Source organism: Cheilinus undulatus, linkage group 21 (genome assembly GCF_018320785.1).
Source record: "Cheilinus undulatus linkage group 21, ASM1832078v1, whole genome shotgun sequence".
Classification (NCBI taxonomy): domain Eukaryota; kingdom Metazoa; phylum Chordata; class Actinopteri; order Labriformes; family Labridae; genus Cheilinus; species Cheilinus undulatus.
In genome coordinates this window covers 8,870,043-8,889,731 of record NC_054885.1, presented here as the reverse complement: position 1 = coordinate 8,889,731, position 19,689 = coordinate 8,870,043, and the positions used below count along the sequence as shown (strand labels likewise).

Here is a 19,689-nt window from a genome sequence, read left to right as displayed (position 1 = left end):
CTTTTGATACGAGATCCTGATTCATGTACATTAACAGGTGAACACACTAATGTTGGGTTGATTCCACATTTCTCAGACACGCCTACAGCCCATTAACCATCCTGCAGAGTTAAACAAGGACAGGTGTCTCCTCCCAGGCTTGGCACCATCCATCCATCCCTCCTCCTCACGAACTCTTTGAACAGTATAAAGCATCAGCCGTTCTCCAAGCTGCACAGTCTCTCCTCAGCAGCTGCAGCAGAGCATCAGCCTCCTTAACCTTCACTACAAGATGGCTGGGTCATACAGATTCGTCAGTAGCAGTGGTGGTGGTGGTGGTGTTGGTCGTAGCAGTGCCTCGGTGTATGGGGGAGCTAATTTTGGCACTGTCAAAATCTCTGGTGGTAGTGCCTCCATGTTCGGCCGAGGTGGTGGCATTGGTAACTTCAGCTACCTGGGAGGCCTTGGTTTTGGACAGGGCTCAGGTGGTGGTTCTGCGTTCTCCTTCGGCGGTGTTGGCGGGGGAGGTGCCGGAGGTGGTGTCGGAGGTGGTTTTGGGGGTGGTGTCGGAGGTGACCTGGACATCATTGCCAACGAGAAGATGACCATGCAGAACCTGAATGACCGCCTGGCTTCCTACCTGGAGAAGGTGCGCAAGCTGGAGGCTGCCAATGCTGAGCTGGAGCTGAAGATCAAGCAGTTCTTGGAGTCGAAGACCTCTCCCTCTGCCAGAGACTACAGCGCCTACTATGTCACCATCGCAGACCTGCAGGGAAAGGTAAGTAGAATCTACAAAGACAGTTTTACCATCCACTGAAGAGAGCTTCTCTTTTAGTTGCAGGTCATGTTAAAGAGAACCAAAAGCATCCTGCAGCACAGCCTGAAAAGCTGATAAATAAATAAATTATGCACACTTTGTATGTTAATTTCTGATGCATTTTTCAAATCTGCAATCTGATTCTGAAACTTAGACTAATGCATTTGTTTCAATTCATTAAAAAAATTCAGTAGTAAAAGAAATGTCTCACAAAGAAAAATAATTCACTAGTGAAGAGGACTGTTTTGTTGGTGTTTTAATGCAAAGGAGAGAGTAAGGGAGCTACAGCTGCAGCTACAGAAAACCATTTCATTAACTTACCTAGTTATATGATTAAAGTGCAAAAAATTTAACCTGTTATTCAACATAAAACAATGGACATGCTTTTCACAATGCACATAGCCATTTATAACAAAAAGGTGGCCCCCATGTATAAAATGTTAAAGTTAAGAATCCACTCTTTTTATCTTAGCAATTATTGAATTGTCGGCATATGACTGCAATTGTACCAAAAATGTTTCTACCACAATTACCAGATAAAGTGTAGTTAACAGTGCACTCACCCACTGACAGCTGACATTTTCTCTCATTGTTCACATTGAGAATGGCTGCTTTCTGAGCCTGTTAAACAAGAACTGTCTAAACAAATGAAGAAATAAAAAGAAGGACAGCTTTAGTTGAAGCACTATTAGATAGAGCTCCAGATGTTTCTGAAGACGAGGCATGCAAAAGAAGAGTAGTTATGTTTTAGTCATAGGAAAATAAGCAACTGTCATCACAAGCAATACACATATAAATATCTTTTTTTGACTTCTTATTGTGTCCAAAAACTTTGAATGAGTAGTTTTATACCCTACAACAGATACACAGTTTATGGTAATTCATTTCTTTTCTGCATCTCAGATCCAGGATGCTACCAAGGTCAACGGTGGCATCTACCTCAGCATCGACAACGCCAAACTGGCTGCTGACGACTTCAGGCTCAAGTGAGTGGATGAACTGACTGACAGGTGGTTCCATATAAAATTTAATGGGCTGAAACAAATGAAACTTTCATTGTCAATACGTCCACTTCTTGAGAAGATTTTAGTCTGCATAAAATCAAACTTTCTACAGAAAATTCATACAGCTAACTAATAAGTGATAGAGGAGGGTGCCATCATAGCTAAATATCCTCTAACAAACACATAAAGGCAGGGTTTTAACATTCCAGAGACTGCATTATAAAATTACATCTTTAGATAAACTGATGACAAGGGTATTAAGCTAATAAGCTAGGTTGTTTTTACAAGCTAGCTGTGCTTAGCAGTGAACAGGAAGACATAAATAAACTGTTTCAAAGACAGTAACTCTTTTGTTAGCCGCTTGACTAGTTAGCTTCTTTGCAAACAATCAGATAACTCAAGTGTAGCTCACAATATTTTCCAGTTAGCTTACAAGCTAGTTAGCTTGCCAACACACATTTATGTAAAGTAAGCAAGCCCAGAGGCCATGCCGCAAAAGCACTTTACTAAGTTAATCTCATTAGCTTTCTCATGAAGCGTCACAGTAGGCTCCTAACAGTTGAAGTGAGGATAGTTTTTCCCCTTTTTTTCCAGTTTAACAGCCCACATGCACTCAAGAAACATAGGTAATATCTAAAAATTTGATTTTTTGAGCCTTTTGATGGGTTGGTTAACCAGAAAAGCTAAATGAGACACATCATTTTTTTTAGGTAAACTGTCAACCTAGCTATCAGGCTAAAATCTGGCTTGCACAGACTATGACAGTAAGTTAGACTGTAGAAACCCATTACACTTAAATGTCCTCGGCTAGTAAGCTTGCTAACAGAAATTAAGATACAGTTAGGAAGCACAGAGTCCATGCTACAAAAACACTTCAAAATTTAAATCATTAGCTTTCACACAAAGTGTTCTGTTACTAACAGTTAACGTGGAGAGATTTTGTCTCCTGTTTTTAGTAAAAACACCTTGAATGTACTCAAGAGACAGAAAATATCTACATATGTGGATTTTCTGAACCTTTTGATAAGTAAGACACTAAAAAAAGCTAACTGAGATACGTGATTTCTTTAACTAAACTGTCAACTGAGCTATCATGCTAATAACTTAGCTTGCACAGACTAAAACCATGAACGAGACGATAGCTTACAGACAATCAGATAAATTCAATGTAGCTCTGAATATTTTCCAGTTAGCTGCCAAGCTAGTTAGCTTGCTTACACAAATGCAGTTCAGCTAGCAAACACAGATTCCATGCTGCAACAGCAATTTTAAGTTTAGCTAATTAGCATTCCTATTAAGTGTTATGTTAATAGTTTCATATTTCTAGAAAAACAGCTTTCATATACTAGAGAGACAGGAAATATCTACATATTTTGACTCTGTGAACCTTTTGATAAGTTAGCTTCCTTTAAACAGCTGAGAGGTGATTAATAAATTTCTTTTATTCAAACAACTAAATATTTATCAACATATTTGAGAAAGAAAAAGGCTTAGTTTAACAATTTCAGCTTTAGAGTATATTAGTCAGCATGTGGGAAGTCTATAGCCTTTTTTCTAGATTCAAACAAAGCAACATTAGGGAAGAAAAATCTGAGTCAAACTTACGTTTAGAAACTTCATCATCTGTGCAGGTATGAGAACGAGCTTGCTATGCGCCAGTCTGTGGAGGCTGACATCGCTGGGCTGAGGAGGGTCCTTGATGAGCTCACCCTGTCCCGGACTGACCTGGAGATGCAGATCGAAGGCCTGAAGGAGGAGCTGATCTTCCTGAAGAAGAACCACGAGGAGGTTGGTGAATTCACCAGGGGTTCAGAAAACTGTTGGTTTGAAAACATGAACTGAAAAAGATTTGTTGTGAGGAATGTCTTAGTTTGTCCCGATCACTCCTTAATGTTGTCTCTTTGTTGTTCATCTGCAGGAGCTGCTCGCTTTGCGGGCCCAGATGAGCGGCCAGGTGAACGTGGAGGTGGACGCTGCTAAAGGACCCGACCTCGCTCAGATCATGGAGGAGATCAGGGAGCAGTATGCAACTGCTGCCGCCAAAAGCAACAAAGAACTTGATGTCTGGTTCCAGGGAAGGGTATGGCTTTTTATGTAGTTCAAAATCTAAATTGATACTACATAGACATCATTTGTTTGGTTTTGTTTAAACATTATGAAAATATATTTAACTTTATACAAATAAAAAAGCTACAAGAAGTCAAGAAGACAAAAAGTTTTGAAGAAGAGCGTTGAATTAGATCTGGGAGTTTTCCTCTTTCAGAGATAAATTTAAATGATAATAGTACAACAGTAGATCACTAAATCAGCAGGTACAATTGCAGCTTGTAATGACAATGCTGTTTGTCTTTATAAAGGTAGAAGCTCTGAACAAAGAGGTTGCTGTTAGCACAGAGACCATACAAACATCCAAAACTGAGATCACTGATCTCAGACGAACGCTGCAAGGCCTGGAGATTGAGCTGCAGTCACAACTCAGTATGGTGAGAATCACATCACACTCTTACACAGCCTTTTTACTCCAGTCTGAATCAAGGTAATGAAAAAAACAAGTCGGTTTTTCTCTCCTGTAGAAAGCAGGTCTGGAGGGCACCCTGGCTGACACCCAGAATCGGTACGCCATGATGCTAGCAGGTTTTCAGAACCAGGTGAGCAGGTGCTTCATGTTTCTACTCAGACTGTTGCTGCTCATTGACTTCAACATGTAAACCTTCTGCTTCTCTTTCTTTTGCCTTCTTCCTATCCAGGTTTGCTCTTTGGAGGAGCAGCTATCACAGCTGAGATTTGACCTGGAGCGTCAGGGCCAAGAGTACCAGATGCTGCTGGACATCAAGACCAGACTGGAGATAGAGATTGCCGAGTACAGGAGGCTGCTGGATGGAGAGGGTGGCGGGTGAGTAATTTTGTTTACAGGATACACCTGCAGGACATTTAGAATAAAATCTGACATTATCAAACAAACTGTCAAAAACCATCTCAGGACTCCAGGATTGTTTAGGACACCTTATACAGGCTGAAACTAATATTTGAGACCATGCTCTTAGTTTAGAACACAGCAAGTGCTTGCAGCAGAACACACTAAGTGCAGAAATATTCAGTTATGTTTTTCTTTACAAATCCTTCCTTTTTCTTTAAATGAAAGTGTCTAAGCATACTCACACCTCAACATGCACAGTGGCTGGATGTCCCAGTGCTTACTTTGATACAGAATGTCAGGGGTTTGAATCCCAGTCAGAGCATGATCAGTGTCCAGTGTGGGCCCTTGGGCAAGGTCCTGTACACCTTAAACACCTGCCTCTGTCTCAGGTGTACATCTCTTTGGACAAAAACATCAGCTAGATGACATTGTTAACATCATTGTAACATTCAGAAGCTTTATCCTCCTATACTGCTTACAAATGATGCCTCTTTATTTTTAACGTGACTTTGATGAATAAAAACCTGCTCTTCCTACCCCTGCAGCTCCGGCAGCTCCGGCAGCTCCAGCAGTTTCAGAGCCTCTGGTAGCTCCAGTGGTTATGGTGGCTCCAGCAGCTATGGCAGCTCCAGCATGACCACTTCCTCTACTGTAAACCGCACACCCTCACCTGCTCCAACATCCAGCTCAGTCACCAAACAGAAAGTCATCACCTACACCGAGGAGATAGTGGACGGGAGGGTGGTCAGTTCCACCCAGTCTGAGGTCGTGAAGGAGCTGTGAGCACCTTCAGGAGGGTGCAGTCCATTAGCAAACATCCAACAAACATGCAAATAAAGTTTGCTGAGGAACCTTAAAATAAATGTCTGTTGTGTCTTCTTATCAAAGTGTCTGAAGTTGCACTCCCTTGAATGACCACTAGGTGCTGCTGCTTTACTGAAAGCTACATGTGGGCTGAATTTAAAACAGTTTAAAAGAATACATGACAAAAATGTGTCTCAAAAAGAAGAAACCTTAGTGGTTAATAGGTGCTGATTGAAATTCATGCTGGTGGAAGGTCATGAAGCTAACATGGCTCAATGTTATTTTGGTAAATGAACAAAACACACTTTCAGCACCTTAAACAGCAGCAACCTACATGAAGGCATGAGTGCATACACTCATATAGGGAATTTTCATCAATGCCATTTAATCAATGTAAATGATTCGCATGAACACAAAGGGCAGACCTGATCCTCAATCAGACACCAGAGAGATTGGATATACTCCAAGCTGGAGAACAGACCTGGATGACTGTGGAGCTGTCCATGGTCCTGAAAGTCAGTAAGCCTTTAGGCACTGTAGTTTTCAACAATTGCTTCCCTTATTCATTCATTAATCACAATCTGATTATAAGGGTGTTTTTAAATTAAGTATAGTTGTTTCATAACATGCCCATCCACAGTTGACCCTTCACTAAGCCCAGTCCTATATCAGAAATCATACAGTGGCTTGCAAAAGTAGTCGTACCCCTTGAACTTTTCCACATTCCTTCACAATACGACCACAAACGTAAATATATTTTATTGGGATTTCCTGTGATAGATCAACATAAAGTGGCACATAATTGTGCAGTGAAAGGAAAATTATACATGGCTTTTGAAATTGAGGTGTGCAAAAGTATTCAGCCCCCTGGGCTCTGTACTTTGAAGAGCCACTGCAATTATAGCTGCAAGTCTTCTTGGGTTTGTCTCTACCAACTCTGCACATCCAGAGACTGAAAGTTTTGCCCATTCCTCTTTGCAAACTAGCTCAAACTCAGCCAGATTTGATGGAGAGAGTCTGTGAACAGAAATTTTCAAGTCTGGCCACAGATTCTCAATGGGATTTAGGTCTGCACTTTGACTGGGCCATTCTAACACATGAATACGCTTCAAGCTAAACCATTCCATTGTAGCTCTTGCTGTATGTTTAGGGTTGTTGTCCTGCTGTAGGTGAATCCCCGCCCCAGTCTCAAGTCTTTTGTTGATTTTTACGGGTTGCCCTGTATTTTTGGTGTATTCGGCTTTACCATCAACTCTGACCAGCTTCCCTGTCCTAGCTGAAGAAAAGCATCCCCACAGCATGATGCTGCCACCCCCATGTTTCACAGATGGGATGGTGTGTTCAAGATGATGTGCAGTGTTAGTTCTCCACCACATATGGCACCTTGTGTTTAGGCAAAAAACTTCAATTTTGGTCTCATCTGACCAAACAAGACTCAACTACAGGGTACGGTCCCAAAAATTGGTTGCGGAGCTATTCTAGTGGGTTGTAAAAGTTGGCAGGGAAAAAAGTCTATGAAGTGCTTTTATTTTTGTTTCCTGAAGTTTTTCTTGACAGCAGGAAGGAAACCAAAAAAGTGCCTGACAGATTTTTCTGATTTATTCAGGAATTTTCACTGGAGTTTACTAGAAATAACAAATCTTCCCTCTAAACTTTCTCAGGAAACTCAAAGTAAATTCCCAAAGGTGATATGTCCATTTATTATGTTAATAACAACCAGAGTATATAACAGATAACAGCAAAAGTTTGTACTCACTGTCATTTAACAGAGACTGAATTAGAAAGTTGCTCTTCATCTCCACTATAAGCCTGTTCACAGGAGCATAGCTAGGGATTTTGGACTCCCAGAACAAAATTTACAGGGCCCCCCTTAACCGAAAAAACAAGCTACAAATGTGTCATTTGTAGAGATATCTATGCATTTGTCATTTGCCATTTATGAACAGTTTTTTTTTTACAATGGTTAAATTAAATTTACTTGCATTATTTCGCAGCAACAGCAGAAACAATTTTCCACAATCTACAATTTTTTTTTTTTTTTTTTTTTTTTTAAATAAGATGCAAGTAGACTCAGTGTTTACATTGTCTGTCGTTCTCTCAGGTTATGGATCCGAAAATGATGGACCCAGTGCGTGAAGTCCTTAATGTGATGCATACTGAAAACTTTTTCAATCTCACAATCTCCCTGAATCAGTGTATCATTCGTTCATTTAATATTTGATTGATAATTGAATAACGAATAATGATGAAATGTTTCATTTTCTTGTTTTCATTTATAAAACCAAATCAAATAAACAAGAAATGATGCGTCTTTTTGACTTTTGCTATTAATGTTGGAATCAGAGAATGTAATATGAAAAAATAGGCGTAAGCAGTTAGTATGATTTCAGTATTAATTTGCATAACCTGGTGCAGGTGTTGTGCTCAGAAAAGCATCCTGAGAATCACATGTCCATCACTGAGGAGTTCACGCTTCCTGGAATGATATACGGAACACAAACACCAGCACCAAGTTAGGTCACGTTCCCGCACTTTTGCTTCTTCATTTGCATCGTACCATGCTTTGGTCCACCTTGTCCTTCTGTGCCGGAGCCAGGGAAGCATGCCACGTCCAAGCACAGAAGAGTGTCCTCATGTCAGTCAAATGTACCGGACTTTTAGGCTCAAACGTACCCGTGCACAGTACAGATTGCCAAGTGTGAGTGTGCCCTAACTCGGTGCCGGAGTTTGTATTCCCTCAGCGATGGGCATGTGATTCTCAGGATGCTTTTCTGAGCACAACACCTGCACCAGGTTACGCAAATCAATATTGCAATCAAATTGACTGATTACAGCTGTTATTTCATATTACATTCTTTGATCCCATCATATATCATCATTTCTTGTTTATTTGATTTCATTTCAGAAATGAAAACTAGAAAATTAAGAGTATTTTCAATATTTGATTTGGTTTTTAAAACAGAAAAGTAACCAATGGGCCATTTTTCATTTATTTGTGATTCAATTAACAATCAAATATTAAATGAACGAATGATACACTGATTTCCCTGTTTCCTCTTGTAGGAAATAAGCTCTCTTCATTCTTCTTTTTCTATCCATCCATCCATTTTCTATACCCCTTATTCGTTCCGGGTCGGGGGTGGGGCTGGAGCCTATCCCAGCTCTCATTGGGCGAGAGGCGGGGTACACCCTGGACTGGTCGCCAGTCAATCGCAGGGCTTTATTCTTTTACACAGGTGTGATGTTTTTCATTGGCAAACCTGCAGTCTTTGGCCAGGTGCTTTTCTCCACCGCATCTGTAGCATTTTCTAATGTCCAGCTGAGGCTTTGGTCGTGTGCCCCTGACCTTGTTCACCAACCCTGCCACTCTCTTCCATTTACCAGCCTCTTTCATGCCGTGTAAATCCACAATATCTCTGTTTTCTGCCTCCATTGCTTGTGCAAACTTGAGTGCTTTTTCCAAAGTTAGTCCATCCCTCGACAGCGGCCTCCGTTGTATCCTGTCTTCTTTTTTGCCACGGATCAGTCTCTCAACATCATTGTCAACGAATCACCAAATTTACAATCATGCATTCAACAGCCTGGTTTTTGATGATCGTAGGCTTGTGATATGGAGCATGGGCTCCGAACTCTATGACCTTTTCTATAGTCTTGGGAATATTAAGCCCCAAGAAAGATTCATCACACCAGTTGGCAAACTCATCCACAGTGGGACCATGGCCGGACTCGTCATTGTGACAGAATCATCTGCAAACTTTACAATGTACCTGTTCTCTTGGTCACCTTTGCACATGTTTGTGTAAAAATCATTAAGCAATTATGAGAGACCACATCCTCGGGGTGAGACTAAAATGATTTTCTTGTCTGCTGTGAAACTGGTAATGGCTTAGTTCACAGCTGAAAAATTTAACCACACCTTTAAGAACAATAACCCTCTTGATCTCTGCCGCTTTCATAGATCCACCTTGCAGAGACTCAATGCACATGAGTCCCATCACAATAGCCTGCAGCCAAGAGTTACCGCACCTTGCCCTAAAAAATGTAATAACAGATGTAAGTTATTGTGAAGGTCACTTTGTGCTGCTGATTGATTGGATGTGTTTTTTCATGCTTTGTGGATCTTTAAACATTAATGTCATCCAGGTCTGAACTCGCCTGCAGCTCTTCATGTGCATCAATCTTTTGATACGAACTCCTGATGCATGTACATGAACAGGTGAAGACACTAATGATGGGTGGATTCTACATTTCTCAGACACACCTACAGCCCATAAACCATCCTGCAGAGTCAAACAAGGACAGGTGTCTCCTCCCAGGCTTGGCACCATCCATCCATCCCCCTTCCTCACGAACTCTTCAAACAGTATAAAGCATCAGCCGTTCTCCAAGCTGCACAGTCTCTCCTCAGCAGCTGTAGCAGAGCATTGGCCTCTTTACCTTCACTACAAAATGTCTGTGTCATACAGATACACCAGCAGCGCTGGTGGTGGTGGTCGTAGCAGTGCCTCGGTGTATGGGGGAGCTCAAACTGGCACTGTCAAAATCTCTGGTGGTAGTGCCTCCATGTTCGCCCAAAGTAGTGGCAGTGGCATTTTCAGCTACCTGGGAGGCAATGCTTTTGGACGGAGCTCAGGTAGTGGTTCTGCGTTCTCCTTCGGCGGTGTTGGCGGGGGAGGTGCCGGAGGTGGTGCCGGAGGTGACCTTGACATCACTGCCAACGAGAAGATGGCCATGCAGAACCTGAACGACCGCCTGGCTTCCTACCTGGAGAAGGTGCGCAAGCTGGAGGCTGCCAATGCTGAGCTGGAGCTGAAGATCAGGGAGTTCCTGGAGAAGAAGGCCTCTCCCTCCTCCAGAGACTACAGTGCCTACTATGCCACCATTGCAGAGCTGCAGGGAAAGGTAAGTAGAATCTACAAAGACAGTTTTACCATCCACTGAAACAAGCATCTCTTTAAATTGTAGGTCATAGTCACGTTTCAGATAATATTTCTTTAAATTATTGCAAGATTTATCAAAGCATCCCCATGAACTGACTTCAATTAACTTGACAATTTCAAGCACTAATGAAAACAAACCTGTCATGCCAGAAGAGCAGAAAAGAGCAGAAAAGTCCTTATACTTTCTTAACTTTTTTCTAAAGAGATTTTCAGATCTGTAATCTAATACTTGAACTTTACAGTGTTAAATTCGTTGACCAAATCTATGACTAAAAATGTTTCTTGACAGTCTTTTTTCCACAAGAAAGACTAGACTAAGACTAGCCAAAAATAGATTTTTGATGACTAAAAGTGACTAAAAGTAAGCTGAGTTTTTGTCAAGATGGCTAAAACTATAATAAAATGTAATTCAGTTTTCACTGGACAATTAAAATCCATGATATTTTTTTCACTTTGGGTGAATCTGTCAAAATATAATGCATCTGTAGCTATTCTGCCTCTCAGCTGTAGAGTGCGTACAACACACTACCATGATTTGATACCAGATTTAGGCAAGAGAATAAATGCCTGGACTACAAGAAAGGATTAAAATGTGAGGACTTTTAATAGTAAAACTAAACCAAGTTCCAAATTATTATGCAAATATTTTCTCTGATTTTCCTAAATAGTTGATGCAAATGACAGTCAGTCAGTATATTTTCAAGTCATCACCTGTTAAAGCATAATTCAAACGTTATCGAGCAAACCTCCAGAATATGCACATATATATATGTATATATAGTGCTTAACAAATTTATTAGACCACCTGTCATATTTGTCTCAAAGATCATCCAGCATCATGAAGTGCTTTAATGCGGACTCTTTCATTTTCAGTGAGCTCTCCACATTTTACCATTTTGAACAGGGATGAGGAATTTCAAACTGAATTCACCTTTTTATACCCAAATTTGAGCTGGCCCACTTGGCTTCTCTGAGAAGTCAGAAATTAATCAAGCATAACATTCAACCACCAAAACTCATTTTTCTGTTGAGGAATGCAAGTAAAAAACTATAATTTGACAATTATTAATTAATTAAGAAATATTAATGAGCTTTACTATTTTTTCAGTTTTTTGTAAATCAGTAAATTTGAAAATTCATGGATAACATAATAATTATATTTTAGCATTAAAAATATATTTTGGGTTAAAGAGCTTCTACATATTGGTGTATTAACCATTGCAGAAAAATAAAAAATGATTTTGGTAATTACCAATGCTGTTAATTTAGGGCAGCTGTGGCATAAACCTTACTTTGTTTAGGGTTAGGGTAGTCTAATAAATTAATAAATTCTAAGAAATATTGCATTTTTTTTAATCAGTCACTTTTGCTTTTTTAAGAGAAGTGGTACTAGACAAATGAGAAAATAAGCTGGGTCCCTTAAATAAACTACTTCTTTATCAAAAATTGGTGTGAAAGCTGTAGTGAGCAATTTATTTTTAGTGTCGTATACTCACAAAAACTACACAACCCGTCAGGGTCCTGTTATTAAAGCCATCTAAAAGAATAACACACTTCTGCATCGTCTCCTCACACTGCAGTCTCACTTGAGGAGAACCAGCAAGGGATGATGCTCCAGCCAATGAGGTGGCTACTCGCAGCCAATCATGGCTCAGGTCAGAGGGAGTGTTCCTATTGGCCACTGTAGTAGGTGCGCTTCCACCTCTCTGTCAATGGCAGAGTTACCAGCGGTGTTTGGTCCTAAGTAGAATCTGTTCATGCTGAGATGAAGTGTTTTCTAACCTGTAATCCGGCCGTTGACTTCAGTGGAAAAGGGGAGCAAAATCACTCCACGAGAGCTTTGCCACCATCAGTATTCGATTCAGCAGACATGCATATCCGCGAGGAGGTATGTGAGAAGGGGCGGAGCTATGGAGCTCAAACACCTAGAAGAACAGGAAGGGAGGGGGAGTAGAGTTGATTCTACACAGCTCTCATCGAATGTTACATACTCAAGCTTTAACAGGTTCTCTAAAGGAAATATATTTTACAAAGTGCAATGAAATTCTGATAGCAATTTACATTTATTAAAATTAAAAGGAAAGGAAGTTAAATGATGGCATTAGATCATGCCATATTTGGGATTTAGAGATCCTCTCCCAGAAAATTTAGGGTGCTAACACTTTATTTCTTTGTAGTTTATTTGTATTTTCCAATTTGTCATTAAAGTAAATAATTTTAATAATTTTGAATACTCTACTAAATATTTCACATTACAGCAAGAATAAAGCTCCATCATTCACACAGTGGTCTGATGATGTCTGAAAGGTGAACCTTTAGATTAAAGGAAGATGGCCTATTTTTCAAAGGGTTTTTACTTTTAATTTTTGCACATTTTTGTTTGTGAGTTCATCCACCATAAAGATATGACTTTTTAAGACCATCCACTGACATGGAGAACACATTATAAGGGATAAAGCTTCTTCTGTGATCTGTTAAATCTTGACTGTATGATGATGAACTTTAACCTCTTTAGCCTCAGTCACTGTCTGTGGCAATAGCATGTTTCTATTCAATTGGTGTCAATTCATTATCAATACAAGTCTTATCAACTTATGCAGGATGCTGAAACTTGTTGAAAAATACGCTGTAATCAAGACATCAGTGTGTTAATTTAAATAATTTTTAATTAAGTGTATAATGTGCACACACAGAAGAGAGGGAGAGAGAGAGAGAGAGAGGGAAAGCACCAAAACAGGACTGGAATCGTGAAGCCTGACGGTTTTCTGTGAGACCATCGGGTCAATCAGAGAAGTTATGAAATTCCCAGAAGTCTGCAGACACAAACTGAGCGCTGTCTCACAGCAGTGAGCCATGCAGGCAGCACGTAAACTCAGAGATCTGCGTAGGTTGACCGGTGTAGGCATAGTGCCATATTTGCCATAAAGCCATGGCCAGTGGATGCGAAAAAATGCAGGACGGGGGCCTGTTAACATCACTGCATTATCTTCTCTTCACTCGTGATTTTCACTCCATAAATCATGCATGTTACGTTACAGTAACAGCGAAAACAAGAGCATTGTGCCACACAAATAGCCGTCCGTGTGAAACAGAGCACACCATGCAACGCATGGCTTGATGTCCAAGATTACAGCTTGGGAGTATATGGATACATGAGTAATTTAAGCAAAGCCTCGAGGCAGATAATTTACCTCTAGGATTTTTGTGAATCAAATCACCCAAAAAAATTTGAGGACTCATTTCAACCCAATATAAAAACTCAAAATGCACTGTTCCAAAATATTATGCACAGAGTTTCAAAACATGTTATAGGTTATAAAAAACTGAAAATGGTCATTTGTTGAATTTGCAGCATTAGGAGGTCATATTCACTGAAATCAAGAGCTATTTCAATCAAAAACATCTTAACAGGCCAAGTTCCATGTTATAGGACCCTTTTTGATATCACCCTCACAATTCTTGCATCCATTGAACTTGTGAATTTTTGGAGAGTTTCAGCTTGAATTTCTTTGCTGTCAGAATATCCTCCCAGAGCTGCTGTTTTGATGTGAACTGTCTCCCACCCTTATAGATCTTTAGCTTGAGGATGCTCCAAAGGTTCTCAGTAGGGTTGAGATCAGGGGAGGATGGGGGCCACAACATGAGTTTCTCTCCTTTTATGCCCATAGCAGCCAATGACACAAAGGTATTCTTTGCAGCATGAGATGGTGCATTGTCATGCATGAAGAAATATTTTGCTTTGGAAGGCACTGTTCTTCTTTTTTGTACCATGGAAGAAAGAGGTCAGTCAGAAACTCTATATACTTTGCCGAGGTCATTTTCATACCTGCAGGGACCCTAAAGTGGCCAACCAGCTCTCTCCCCAAGATTCTGGCCCAAAATATGACCTCTTTGCTGATGTCGAAGGCAAGCAAAAGAAAAAATAATTGTTTTGTTGAGTCATAGGATAATAACCATCAGATCAGCACTTATCATTACACAGAATACAGGTCCAAATGTTTTTTTAAATGGATTCATGGAGTCCAGAAGCGCTGGACCATAGTTTTTATACCCTAGAGGAAAAATCAGAAAATTTAAACTGGAATATAAAGTTCATGTCAATCCTTTTCTTTCTATATCACAGATCCTGGAAGCTACCAAGGTCAACGGTGGCATCTACCTCAGCATCGACAACGCCAAACTGGCTGCTGACGATTTCAGACTCAAGTGAGTGGATAGGTCCAATTTAATGGGGTGAAACAAATGGCACATTTAATATCAGTAAGTCCAATTCTGAAGAAGACAATCATCATAAGATTAAACTTTCTTAAAAAATTAATACTAATCAATAAGTGAGCAACAAGGGTATTATTATAGCTAAAACCCCTCATACAAATGCACAAAGGCAGGATTTAAACCTTCCAAAGAATAAATTATAAAACTATTAAATCTTTAAGTAAACTGATGACCTACTTATCATGCCAAGTACATAGTTTATACAGAAAATAGTGAATGAAAAGAAAGAAATCTATTTTACTTAGCTGTCTTCTGAGAAAACTGTTTCATTAGCCACTAGGATAGTTAGCTTGCTTACAAGTAATCAGATAACTGTAGCTCACAATATTTTCTAGCTAGTTACAAGCTAATTAGCTTGATAAAACACATTTATGTACAGTTAGCAAGCACAGAGTGCATGCTACAAAGCACTTTTACTGAATTAATCTTCTCAACTGTAGGTACAGTTGAAGTGACGATAATGTTTCCCTCTTTTTCCAGTTACATAGCCCACATTTACTAGAGAGACAACGAATCTGCATGTTTTGATTTTGTGAACCTTTTGATGAGTTAGCTACCCCGAAAACAGCTCAATGAGACATATTTCTTAAGCTGAACTTTTGGCTAGCTGTCATGGTAAAAAGCTGGCTTGCAATAAGACATGGAGCAAACAGACGGAAGCAAATTATACCCAACTGTGTTTCAAGGGACTGTTTCACTAGTCACAAGGCTAGTTAGCTTGCTTACAAGGAATCAGGTATCTGCAGCTCACAATATTGTCTACTTAGCTTACAAGCTAAGGGTTAGGCTTGCTAACACACATTAATGTACAGTAAGCAAGTACGGAGTCCATGCTACAAAAGCACTTTTACTTAATAAATCTAATTTTTCTTCTCACAAAGTGTTATTTTGCTAATAGTTGAAGTGAGGATAATGTTTCCTCTTTTTTCCAGTTAAAACAGTCCATATGCACTAGAGAGACAACAAACAAATTAAATGAGTTAGGACCCCCCCCCCCCAAAAAAAAAAAGGTAAATGAGACACATCATTTCTTTAGCTGAACTGTGGACCTGGCTATTATGCTAATAAGCTGGTTTGCACGAACTAAGGCAGTGAGCAAACACACTGAAATTCATTATAGTCTGTCGCTTCTAGAGACTGTTTTGTTTGTCACAAAGCTAGTTAGCTTGCTTACAAAGAATCAGATAACCTAATGTAGCTCAGAATGTTTTCCAGTTAGCTATCAAGCTAGTTAGCTTGCTAACACAATTTATGTTCAGTTAGCAAGCTGTTGGGAAGAGTTACGTTCCCAACAGTTGAAATGAGGAGAATATTTTCCCCTTTATTTTTAATTTAACAGCTCATGTGCACTAGAGACACATAATAGCTACATAATTTGATTCAATTATCTTTTTGATGAGTTATCTACCCAAAAATGCTAAAGGAGGCATGTCATTTCTTTAACAGAACTGCACTAGCGAGACCAGAAAGACAAATTGTATAATTAAAAAAAATATGTATGTACATAATGGGCTCTATGCACGGCAGTGGGTGGCGTATTTCCAGTGGAAAATAAGACCGTTTCGCAACTTCCGCCCAACAATACGTGCTAAGCCAAAACGGAATCTAAACCCTCCTATACTGCCTTAATTTGTCTGTTTCGTTGGGTTTTTTGTTTCGATTGTTGATCGTGTTTACTCTATCATCATTGCTTGGCATCCAAACATGCTAAAATGATGTTTCATAAAAAGGTTAAAAGCACTTCTGGACATCGTTGCTGCTTGCTGCAATGTACATCTTCAGCTAAATTTAACTCGTCATTGACAGTCAGCTTAAGTAACTCACGAAAACAGCGAGTAAACCGCAATGAATTTGCCATCATACGCCTTTCTCTTCTCCCGACTGGAGGTGTGGGAGCGGTCTAATGCCAAATGAGGAAACAGTTCATGCATGGAGCCCTTGAGGTGGCAAAGGCCTTATTTTTTTTATTTTCTGAGCAGCCATAGCTGTTATATGAAGGGCTACCACAGCCAACAAAGACAACTGTTTTATCTTGTATCTTTACAACACTAGCTGAAACAGAGCCATACTTACATGTTAAAGCTTTATCCTCTGTGCAGGTATGAGAATGAGCTTGCTATGCGCCAGTCAGTGGAGGCTGACATCTGTGGGCTGAAGAGGGTCCTTGATGAGATCACCATGAGCGGGACAGACCTGGAGATGGAGATTGAAGGCCTGAAGGAGGAGCTGATCTTCATGAAGAAGAACCATGAGGAGGTTGGTGAAACACCTTGATCCAGTTCAGGGGTTCAGATAACTGTTGGTTTAAAAACATGAACTGAAACAGGTTTGTCCTAGTTAGTCCCGAATCCTCCTTATGTTTGTCTCTTTGTTGTTCATCTGCAGGACATGCTCGGCTTGGGGAACTCAATGAGCGGCCAGGTGAACGTAGAGGTGGACGCTGCTCAAGGACCCGACCTCGCTCAGATCATGGAGGAGATCAGGGAGCAGTATGCAGCTGCTGCCGCCAAGAGCAAGAAAGAACTTGATGCCTGGTTCCAGGCAAAGGTACGGCTTTATTTGTAGTTTAAAATCTGAATTGACTGATTGAAGAAATTAGCTTAAAGCATTAAAATGACTAGTGGGTACAGTGGGTACAATTGCAGTTTGTAATGACAATGCTGTGTCTCTCTTACAGACAGATGCTCTGAACAAAGAGGTTGCTGTTAGCACAGAGGGCATCCAAACATCCAAAACTGAGTTGACTGAGCTCAAGCGAACGCTGCAAGCTCTGGAGATTGAGCTGCAGTCACAACTCAGTATGGTGAGAATCACATCACACTCTTACACAGCCTTTTAAATCCAGTCTGATTCAAGGTGATTAAAAACTGAGTCGGCTCTTCTCTCCTGTAGAAAGCATCTCTGGAGGGCACCCTGGCTGAAACCCAGCATCAGTACGCCATACAGATAGCATGTTTTCAGAGCCAGGTGAGCAGGTGCTTCATGTTTCCACTCAGACCGTTGCTGCTCATTGACTTCAACATGTAAACCTCCTTCTTTTTGTTTTTCTTCTTCTTATCCAGGTTTCTTCTTTGGAGGGGCAGCTGATGCAGCTGAGAGCTGACCTGGAGCGTCAGGGCCAAGAGTACCAGTGCCTGCTGGACATCAAGACCAGACTGGAGATGGAGATCGCCGAGTACAGGAGGCTGCTGGATGGAGAGGGTGGCGGGTGAGTGAATTGTTCACAGAATGCACCTGCAGGACATTTAGAATAAAGTCTGTTGTGTGTTGAATTTGTAAAAGATTTTTAGTGTTGAGTTGTTGTTGCTCTACAAAGGTTGGACTTGTCTAACTGAGTCGGTAACTTCACTCATGGTGCAGAAGTGTGTAACACCAAAAGGCATTCTGGGAACATTGTGCAAATTAAGGGCTGATTGTCAAATCATTTGAGTACAATGACAGAAAATACTTGAAGTGATTGAGGACTGTGTACTTACAACTAAAAATGTGTTCTAATGTTATCAACAACCTTCAACAGTTCGGTCTGACAGTGCAGGACGGTTGTGCGGTTTCTCCAGTACAAGTTAATGTAATTAGAGGCACTTTTTCTCCTCTCTACTACTTTATCAAGAACAGCTGAGGGAGAGAAACAGGAGTTCGTCATGCTCTGCTCATGTTTGCAAGATAAACACAGTTTAGGATTTTCTCAGTACAACAAAGGTTTGACAGAGAGCTGCCAACATGGGTTTGGTCTTTGAGAGTCTTGGTTGTTAGAGGGAAGGTTTCTGTTTCACTGTATTATAGCTAAATAATGTTACTGCTTTGCTAATGGGGACTAACGCTGGTCTATATTATAACAGGGCATAGCCTTTATGATAACACTGAGGATTACCACTGGTCCATTTTAATAGGCCACAACAGAGAGTACAGCATAGACCTGTGATTTTACACTCTGCAAACAATTTGATTGATTGACTGAGAGTTGAAAACCATTGTATGCCAAAGCATATCACTTTTAGGCATCCTTATGGTCAATATGGCCTTGGTAAGAATGTCAGGCATGATACACTTCTAGAATATATTTCAAAGTAAAAGTGTGATCAGTTTTTCCAAAGATCAAATGCCTGGCATTTTTAAACAGTGCTTTAATCGTGAAGTTGTTCCCGCGGTAGTTATTTTGTTATTGAGGTCTCTTTGCAAAGTAGCACACATATTATATAGAGACATATCCGTCAAAATAAAAGCACATCAGACACCATTTGCCACATATTTTTCCAGGCATACATCTGTGAACCACTGAAAATGGCTTTAGGATGTACTTTTGGGTCCTGACCTACCAGTTGAGAATGGTAACCTTTAAAGATCGAGCATTCACTGAACAGTTTCACTGTTCAGTTTTCTTAGAATATTTTTGTCTTCTCTGTTTGTTGTCATATTATTTTGTTGTGTTTGGTCTGTCAGAGTGCATAAATATTCTCTTTATAAATCGTTACTTTTTCTTTAGTTGAAAGTCTCTAAGCATCCTCAGTGTGCTAACTTTGATACAGAATGTCAGTGGTTTGGATCTAAGTCAGAGCATGATCAGAACCCAGTGTGGGCCCTTTGGCAATGTCCTGTATGCCTTAAACATCTGCCTCTGCCTCGGATGTACGTCTCTTTGGGCTAAAGCATCTGCTAAATAACACTGTAAAATTGTTGCAACATTCAGCAGCCTCATCTTCCTAAACTGCTTCTGAATAATGCTTCATTTTACTTTCAATGTGACTGTGATGAAAAAAAAACTGCTCCTCTCCCCAATGCAGCACTGGCAGCTCCAGCAGCATGACGACATCCACTGTTGTAGAGCGCTCACCCTCACCTGCTCCCCCAGTCTCCACTTCAATTACCAAACAGAAAGTCATCACCATCGTCGAGGAGGTAGTGGATGGGAAGGTGGTTAGTTCCACCCAGTCCGAGGTTGTGAAGGAGCTGTGA

At 40.4% G+C, this 19,689-nt stretch overlaps 2 protein-coding genes across 2 annotated transcripts; both read left to right on the top strand.

The window, feature by feature from the left end:
• Nucleotides 1-233: 233 nt before the first annotated feature.
• On the top strand, nucleotides 234-5,576 carry LOC121503581 (keratin, type I cytoskeletal 13-like). Its single transcript, XM_041778051.1, has 8 exons — nucleotides 234-757; nucleotides 1,700-1,782; nucleotides 3,432-3,588; nucleotides 3,719-3,880; nucleotides 4,158-4,283; nucleotides 4,374-4,448; nucleotides 4,548-4,693; nucleotides 5,263-5,576. The coding sequence occupies exons 1-8, from the start codon at nucleotides 272-274 to the stop codon at nucleotides 5,498-5,500; spliced, it is 1,473 nt and encodes a 490-aa protein (XP_041633985.1). The 5' UTR covers nucleotides 234-271; the 3' UTR covers nucleotides 5,501-5,576.
• A 4,451-nt stretch (nucleotides 5,577-10,027) lies between these two features.
• On the top strand, nucleotides 10,028-19,689 carry LOC121529506 (keratin, type I cytoskeletal 13-like). The gene is made up of 9 exons (XM_041817421.1): nucleotides 10,028-10,109; nucleotides 10,155-10,423; nucleotides 14,585-14,667; nucleotides 16,836-16,992; nucleotides 17,122-17,283; nucleotides 17,414-17,539; nucleotides 17,629-17,703; nucleotides 17,799-17,937; nucleotides 19,559-19,689. The coding sequence occupies exons 1-9, from the start codon at nucleotides 10,085-10,087 to the stop codon at nucleotides 19,687-19,689; spliced, it is 1,167 nt and encodes a 388-aa protein (XP_041673355.1). The 5' UTR covers nucleotides 10,028-10,084.

Bases quoted from the DNA above. Each gene is read 5' to 3' on its own strand.
- LOC121503581 (XM_041778051.1), top strand. From the start codon at position 272: ATGGCTGGGTCATACAGATTCGTCAGTAGCAGTGGTGGTGGTGGTGGT. The intron at 3,881-4,157 runs GTATGGCTTTTT...GTCTTTATAAAG, and splicing joins ATGTCTGGTTCCAGGGAAGG to GTAGAAGCTCTGAACAAAGA. The intron at 4,449-4,547 runs GTGAGCAGGTGC...CTTCCTATCCAG, and splicing joins TAGCAGGTTTTCAGAACCAG to GTTTGCTCTTTGGAGGAGCA.
- LOC121529506 (XM_041817421.1), top strand. From the start codon at position 10,085: ATGTTCGCCCAAAGTAGTGGCAGTG. The intron at 17,704-17,798 runs GTGAGCAGGTGC...CTTCTTATCCAG, and splicing joins TAGCATGTTTTCAGAGCCAG to GTTTCTTCTTTGGAGGGGCA. The intron at 17,938-19,558 runs GTGGCGGGTGAG...CCACTGTTGTAG, and splicing joins GAGGCTGCTGGATGGAGAGG to AGCGCTCACCCTCACCTGCT.